This window comes from Cucurbita maxima, unplaced genomic scaffold, assembly GCF_002738345.1.
Source record: "Cucurbita maxima cultivar Rimu unplaced genomic scaffold, Cmax_1.0 Cma_Scf00021, whole genome shotgun sequence".
Lineage (NCBI taxonomy): Eukaryota > Viridiplantae > Streptophyta > Magnoliopsida > Cucurbitales > Cucurbitaceae > Cucurbita > Cucurbita maxima.
The window spans coordinates 2,824,320-2,832,260 of NW_019272037.1; the positions used below are offsets into that span (position 1 = coordinate 2,824,320).

The window sequence follows — 7,941 nt, forward strand, 5'->3', positions numbered from 1 at the left end:
AAAAAAAAAAAAAAAAAAAAAAAAAAAAAAGAAATTCAAAGTTAAGAAAGCAAATAATGTGAATAAATTAATTTTCCTTTTTATTTTTTAAAAACAATATTCCTTTTCCCAAGTGGAAATTGAGTCATCACTTTGAAAGCTTTGATGAATGCTCCAACAAGGTATATATATATATATATATATATATATATATATTAATCCATGTTTATCAAATTACTTATTTAGAATATTCGAGTTATTTAAGGATTATTTTCATGTTTCGAAAATAAATATAACTCTATTTCCTTTCAAAATTAGAATAAGCTTAGCTCAACAATTTAATTATACAATTATAATCAATAAAAGTTACCCAACATGTGTACATTAATTAATATGAATAATAAAGGTGTTATTTATGATATAGTATTTATTTGTTTATTCATAATGGGTTGTTAAATAATAATACTTATTTCACAAGTAATATCATAAATGGTAGTTTCTTTGTCTCCAAGGCATCATAGCTCTTTGGTCCACTTTACATCCAATTCCCCTAAATTAACCTTCCACAAAACAATAATTTCGACCTAATATATACACAAAATTATATTTTAATTCTTGCACGTGCACGCTCGAATTTACAAAGATCACCTTATGACGTTCGAGATTCACCGAATCAAGAGATATAGAATCTGCTTTGTCTGTTCTAGGAGGTTCAAATATAAGACGAGTCTTCTTGTAACTCTCCTTACCCAAGATTTGGACTTCACATTTGGCAACTGATGACCCGACGTTCTCCTGTATTTTATTTTGTTGTCACTCACATGTTTCCTATAAAAAAATTTACGAGCTCGTTCGACATAAAATTGCTGAAAACTAAGCACGCTATTTAAATTCTAATTTTTATAGTAGGAAAGTGGAATTATTTACAAATCCATCTACAAGTTTTATTTAAGGAAATAAGGGGTAAGTAATAGGAATTGTTATTAATTTATTATTATTACTAAGATAAATAATAAGAGCCCAATAATTTAATGAAAAAAATGTGGTTACCAACATTCCCAACCTTTCTCTTTTATTATTATTTTTAGAAATTAAAATTTTAGCTTTTTAGAATTTTAAATTTATATCTAAAAAGTTACTTAAATTTTTAATATATAAATCTATTTATTATATACAAAATTAAAATTAGAAGTATTATTTAAATTTAAGGTATTTAAAATTTAATTAAATAATTATTAAAACTATTTACATGCGTGATAGATTTGAACTCAAATTGTAATTATAAAGAATAATTGGATTTAACCACAGCGGACAAGAATAAAAGAGGGAACTTCGACACGTGGCAAGGGTATAAAGGTAATTGCGTAGGCATCAGAAAATTCGAGAAAAAAAGAAAAAAAGAAAAAAAAATATCTACTGAGTTTCGGAATTGCCACTTCTCTGGCACGGGCTTTTAAAAAAAAAATCTGATGGGTTGAACAAAAACTGGTAGCGCACCGCCATCAGAATCCTCTGAAACCGTCCAATTTCTTCTTATAACTGCCAATTTGCTCGTCCTTATCCTCTTCTCCAAGTTATGATCAGCCCTTCTTATTCTCATTCTGCTCCCACTCTCATCTTATTGCATTCAAATTCAGTATCCCTTTTGAGTAACCAGCTTACAGATTCATACGTATCCGTTTTGTTTCCTGAGTGTTAAGTTTTTTTTTGTTCACCGACTTCGGATTGGCGGCGATGGGTTTCTTTTCTTCTCCCAAAAGATTACTGGGTTCTATTTAGTTTTTCTATCTTCCTCTGTTTTTGTGATTTTGTTTCTTGAATTGGGTTCTGGGTTTATTTGATTTTCGTTTTATATTTCCGTAATTTGGCGATTGGAACCGTCATTCATTGGCGGTGATCGTTTTCGGATTCTATATAGCCCAGTTTGGATATCTGGGTTCTTCGTTTTAGTACTCTGTTTTTTTGTTCGTTGTGTCTGTAATCGATGGAGAACATTCAGGATCAATGTCGGTCACAGTTTCAGCAATTTGGAAGCGATCACCGTCTTGAAAATGGAGTTGAGGCTTTAATGGCTTCCAAGACATCTGCAAACCATGATTTCTCTGATGACGGAGATTTTAACGGTCCCGATCAGGAGTCGGTAGTTTCGGATTCTGAAAGCGGCATTTCAGGGCCGAGTGTGGAGCAATTGGAATGGCGCAATGGGGATTTGGTAAAACTTGTCGAACAAGACAAGATTTACGACCTAATCGAGAGAAGATTCGTTAATGGTTTGGGAATACTTGGTCCGCAAACCACGGTCTCGGCTGTTTACAAGAATAGCCACTCGACTCATATCGGGCAAGCCCGTTTGCACGCCTTTCAGATTTACTCGCAAGCAATAGCGAAGAAAAATGGGGGTAGTGCCAATGTCCTGTACGCTTGGTTGGGTGCTTCTAAGGATCAAATCAATAACATTCTCGGCTATGGCTTTGCTCAATGCAACAAGCCCAAGAGTTCGCAGTTTCTTGGCGGTGGCGTTTATCTATCCCCTGATGCTCTTCCTCTAGAAAGGTCAGAATTAAACTCAATATCTACAATTTTGTTCTTCCCTGTTTTTTCAAACTGTGAATTCTTAACCCCATTTGATTGTTTGTTCAAATCTTCAGCCTGGAAGATACTGTTGTTGATGAAGATGGCTTACGGCATCTATTGCTCTGCCGTGTTATATTGGGGAAAACAGAGCTTGTTCATCCTGGTTCTAGACAGAATCATCCAAGTTCTGAAGCGTTTGATTCTGGCGTTGATGATCTCTTTGCACCAAGGAAATACATAGTTTGGAGCACACACATGAACACCCACATCTTGCCTGAGTATCTAATCAGTTTTAGAACTCCTCCTCCTCCTCCTCGATCGAAGGAGGCTAAACAGCCTTCGAGAATGCCAACCTCCCCTTGGATGCCGTTTCCAACTCTGATATCTGTTCTGTCTAAGTTTCTGCCTGCTCCAGAAATTGCCATGATCAGCAAGCATCACAAAGAGCACAGGGTAATGTAAAATTTGATCTCTTATGTTTGTTTATGTAGGCTGTTCTTGTTGTATCTCATTTTGTTTATGTTCTGAATTGTAGGATCATAAGATATCGAGGCATGAGCTGATCAAGCGAGTGAGGCAGATAGCGGGGGACAAGCTGTTGATACATGTAATCAAATCATTCAGGGTGCAGGTATTCAATTCCTTCCTTTTCCTTGTACCTTTGCTTTGGAATTTGCTGATATGCCAATGGAATATGAAAAGAAGGGCAAACTAGTTGTTGATTTTGATATCATAATAGCAAAAGGCTGGGCTATAACTTTTGCATGCTTACCTGCTAAGCTATGTAGAATCTCAGCTTTTGCTTGTAGAAAGGCTTCATCAATCACTTCTTATTGGCATATAGATATAGATGGTGAGGATCGTTGGGAGAGGAGTCCCACATCAACTAATTAAGGGGTTGATCATGAGTTTATATATAAGGAATACTATCTCCATTAGTACGAGACCTTTAGAGCAAACCAAAAGTAAAACCACGAGAACCTATGCTCAAAGTGGATAATATCATACTATTGTGTGGAGAGTCGTGATTTCTAACAATTGATTGATCGTTCCTTACTTCTCAGACATTGAAGTTCTTTCTCGCTAGTTCTTCCTTTCGTAACTGTGAATTTTCGATGTGGGTCTAGAAAAGAAACGAACCCCATATGGGGTATGGGGAAGTTATTTGTGGATTCCATGGACCATGAAAAAGGGCTTGACTATTTTTGTTCGTGCAGCAAAGTAGAAATGGAGGAAGAAATGGACAGAGAGCAGCGGGGAGTGTAGATTCACCAATCTTGTTGGAGTAATTGGATTTGAAACTTGTTGCAGTGTCTGTTCTGTTACAATGAAGAGACGGGAGCACGAGCGAAGAAGAAGAGACGGGAATTCGAGGAGGAACACGAGTTATAAAGCGAAATGTATTGGCTGAAACTAACATGTATCTTGGACACCATACTGTACAGAAAAAGCTTTTGTTTACAAATGGAAGATGTAGCAGCAGCATTATCAGCAAAATCTTATCATTGTTACTTTAGAAACTAAGTAAACGTGCTTGTGCTTGTGCCTGTGCTTGATGACGACGACCTTGGAGATGAATATGGTCTTTATGGAGGGGATAAGGGCTGAGCCTTTGCACTTAAACTTGGACCTCTGCCTAAAATGATGCTTGTGTTTTATTATATGGTACGGAGTTGTAGCTTGTGACTAATAAATTTATGAAATGTGATATGCGAACCGACCTATAATCTATCTATTGGTCGTATTCTCTAGTAAAAAAACAATCTCAAATAGCTCGAGGTCTTGCATTTCTTTTATATAGCTTGTTCAAGCATTTGATGAGTTTTACGGTGATCAATATAGATGTAAGGAAGAGCGAAGAGCGGAAGGTCTGTACTTGAGCTCTTATGGAAGGTTGGTGGTGGGCTCTTACAAAAAGTCGGTATTTTTCATTATACGCTCGTCGAGTAGAGAAATGATGAAGGTCATTGGAACACATGGCATTGTCTCATTGTCAATGCCTTGAGCTATGCTTGTCTTTCATTTGTTTCCCAAACCCCACAATCTCCACTTCCCTTTGGATTTCCACTCTCATTTTTCTCATTTATTATTTTCCATATTTTACTCCATAAAAATATTATTCTCTATATTATATATATTATATAGCAAAACTCGTAATGATTATACTATTTGAACGTTGAGGATTTGGCAATTCAATTTTAAAATTTAAAGATAAAATTATCATAAATGACCAAAATTATAATTTATCGTTTTTGGTGGGTCGTGAAAAAGAAAAATAAAGATCCAAAACCCCCTTTTTTTTTCTTCTAAAAAGAATTATAGGCCATTGACTTTCTCTCCAAAAACCACCAAATTTCATTTTTTTTTTTTTTTTACTAGTTGACTTTTCAAATGTCAATATATCCAAACAAGTTGTCAATGAATTCTTCCAATTTTCTCTTTTTAATTCATAGCATTCCATTTGTAAGCACTGTTTTTTGTTTGGGAAAAATATTGAAATTATTATATGTTTGACAACTTTATTGATTCTTTAATCCTATTTATTTGTAAATCAAGCTGACAATATATATTTAAAAAATTTTAAAAATCATTTTCCCACAAACAACATCTACTTTTAATAATTATTAAGACTTTTGGTCATGAATTCGAATTTTCTACCTAATAAAAAAATTGATTAATAAGAGTGTTTAAAAAATTCATTGACCTGAAACCTCTAACCGTTGGGTTTAATAAATGAAAATTTTACAAAGTTCATGAATATTCCTAAAACTCGAATGCATTGTTAATTTTAAAAATGACACTAGTGCATACAGTTATATACACATATTTATTTTATTTTATAATTATTTTTTTATTATTTATTCTCCAATTATCCAAAATATACGCAAATTTTAATTAAATATATGAAAATAAATAAATAAATAAATATTTCACAAATTAACCTTTTATTTTTATTAAAAACAAAATAAAAAATGTGAACAAAACAATTCAATTCGACCGGGTTAAATTAGATTTAATTTTTATTTATCAAACAATTGAAATGCACTACAATTATTTTTTTATTTTATTTTATTTTTGGTGCACCTACTTATCCTTATTCACAAGTTATGTGACAAAAATCTCTGAATTAATATATAAAACCTTATGTTGTAACATTTGTGCCCAATGTCTAATCATTATTAACGAAGACTCTAGAAAACTATATATATATAAAAATGTTGAGATATATTATTTATGAAATATATATCTTAATATTCTGATTTAGAGTATATTTTATTTTATATTTTTCTCATTTGTACTTCTTCTATCCTATTTAAAGATATCAATATTAATGATAATACACCCTTCCCAATTCTATTTTCTATCTCATTCTTAACAAAAAAGAACTCATAAATCTTAATTAAAAGTAATATTTGTAATTATAAAATTTGGGAAGATTTCAAATAGAAAAGGATACAATGTTGGATCGGATCACGTTTTTTAGACTCAATTTAATTGTATGGTCGGAATATTTTCAACCCACATTTGTATTTTAATTGTATGGTCTGAATATTTTCAACCCACATCTATATTAAAAAATCAACCCAACCCACACCATCCGTATTAAAAAATCAACCCAAACCACTCAACTATATATTTTATTTTGTTGATTGTTCGAGTTATTTATTCAAAAATTTATTTTTAATAAAAATAAACTAGTAGTTTCATTTCAAACATTTTATTAAAATTTCTAATTCTGGAGTAATTAAAAATTATTTTTAAGAATAATTGAAAAATAAATAATAAAAGAAAATTTAAAATTAAACACTATATTTTAAAATTAATAAATTCATGAATTAATTTAATGTTCATTTATTTGAATCCAACTCAAATCATGCCGTTTTGGTTAGGTCGAAAAATTTTTTTGAACCCGTAAATTTGATTTTTATTTATTTATTATTATCACAGACATGTTAGGTAATTAATTTACTGTAATTATTATCGATCATAAAATAAAAAAGAAATGATGAATTATGAGTAGGAAGGCGAATTAAGTTTGCTTGCAAAATAATGACCAAAAAAAAAAAAATAATTGTAGTAATAATGATTTATTATAATTCCATTGCAAAAACTTATGAATAAAGATTTCATCAATTTTCTTTTTTTATTCGGATTAGATTCATAAAGTAACTATGATGAGCGTGACAGCAACTCAACCTCGAGATAATTTTCTTTAATTATTTTTAAAGTTGATTAATTAATTAATTAAAAAAAGAATAAAAAAAATAGAGAATAAGAAGGTTTAGGGGAGATATATTCTTATATTATATTAAAGCCACCGACATTGATCCTTCCTTTTTTTTTTTCAACTGATTAATGATTTTTTTAAGGAAAAAAAAAAGCATATCCTAAATTCCATTTTATTAAATTTTATTTAATTATCCTATGCTCATTAGTTTTAATAAAGTTAACTGTCACATAATTAAATTAAATAACGACCTAATTAGTGTACAGAAATTAACAAAATTATAAATTGAAAATTCAAATTAAGACTTTTAAACTTATAAGAATTAAATTAAAATAGTAATTTAACCAAAATTTATTTTTGGAAATTGTAAGGTTTATTTCTTCTGGATCACATTATTATAAAGCCAAAGAAGAGGAGAAAGAAATAAATAAATAACTTTATTGTTCGTTTTTGCCCTTTTACTTTTATGAGAATAATGAGAGGGAAATAAATTGTCAAGTCATTTTCGGTAAACGACGTCGTAGACGAGCTTATGAGGCAAAGGGACGTGATACCGTTACGTATATACACTTTGACGCTTAAAACTTTACACATGTCAACTAGAGAATGGAGGACAGTGATATATTACCTCACCTACCAAGTTACTTTAGCCCAACTTGCTGTCTTTCTGGCGGCACACGAGCTCTCATGAGCCTTTGGTTTCCAATTTTAACGACCCATAAGGTTCCTTTGATATTGAAATTTCGCTCGTATTTTAGTGTTTTCTCCCGTATGAACCAAAAGGGCAAATATGGAATTTCACATTAGAATAGCATGTATAATAGGTCCATAGAAATTTTAAAATATAATATTTATTAAACACGAACTAAAAAGTTTAAGAAGGGAGCAAAAGTACTCGTGATTCATGTTCTGTTCTCGAATCACTTATATGGACAAGAATGGAGTGAAACATTAGCATGAGTTCACAGATTCACACCTTTGGTTAATTTGACTTGATGGAGAGACAATCTAGTGGTGTGTTTGCATCGTGCATATGACTCTCTTCCTTTTTATATATGACATTGACACTCCTTTTAATAACATCCATTGATTTGGGTGAGTGTTAGTTTTTTTTTTTTTTTTTTTTTTTTTTTTTTTTTTTTTTTTTTTTTTTTTTTTTT

At 31.2% G+C, this 7,941-nt stretch overlaps 1 protein-coding gene across 2 annotated transcripts; it reads left to right on the top strand.

Annotated features, from left to right (window-relative positions):
• Window positions 1-1,403: 1,403 nt before the first annotated feature.
• Window positions 1,404-4,282, top strand: LOC111495336 (probable inactive poly [ADP-ribose] polymerase SRO5). 2 transcript variants are annotated; one of them, XM_023145320.1, is made up of 4 exons: window positions 1,404-2,532; window positions 2,628-3,006; window positions 3,089-3,184; window positions 3,618-3,764. In XM_023145320.1, the coding sequence occupies exons 1-4, from the start codon at window positions 1,964-1,966 to the stop codon at window positions 3,678-3,680; spliced, it is 1,107 nt and encodes a 368-aa protein (XP_023001088.1). In that variant the 5' UTR covers window positions 1,404-1,963; the 3' UTR covers window positions 3,681-3,764. The 2 variants fall into 2 exon arrangements, with proteins under 2 accessions (XP_023001088.1, XP_023001086.1); XM_023145318.1 differs by lacking the exon at window positions 3,618-3,764 and adding an exon at window positions 3,771-4,282 and having other exon boundaries at window positions 1,407-2,532.
• Window positions 4,283-7,941: the final 3,659 nt, after the last annotated feature.

What these genes read in the sequence shown, in the direction of transcription:
- LOC111495336 (XM_023145318.1), top strand. Translation starts at nt 1,964, where the DNA reads ATGGAGAACATTCAGGATCAATGTCGGTCACAGTTTCAGCAATTTGGA. An exon ending in AGCATCACAAAGAGCACAGG is followed by an intron (nt 3,007 to 3,088) that starts GTAATGTAAAAT and finishes TCTGAATTGTAG; the next exon opens with GATCATAAGATATCGAGGCA. An exon ending in TCAAATCATTCAGGGTGCAG is followed by an intron (nt 3,185 to 3,770) that starts GTATTCAATTCC and finishes TTGTTCGTGCAG; the next exon opens with CAAAGTAGAAATGGAGGAAG.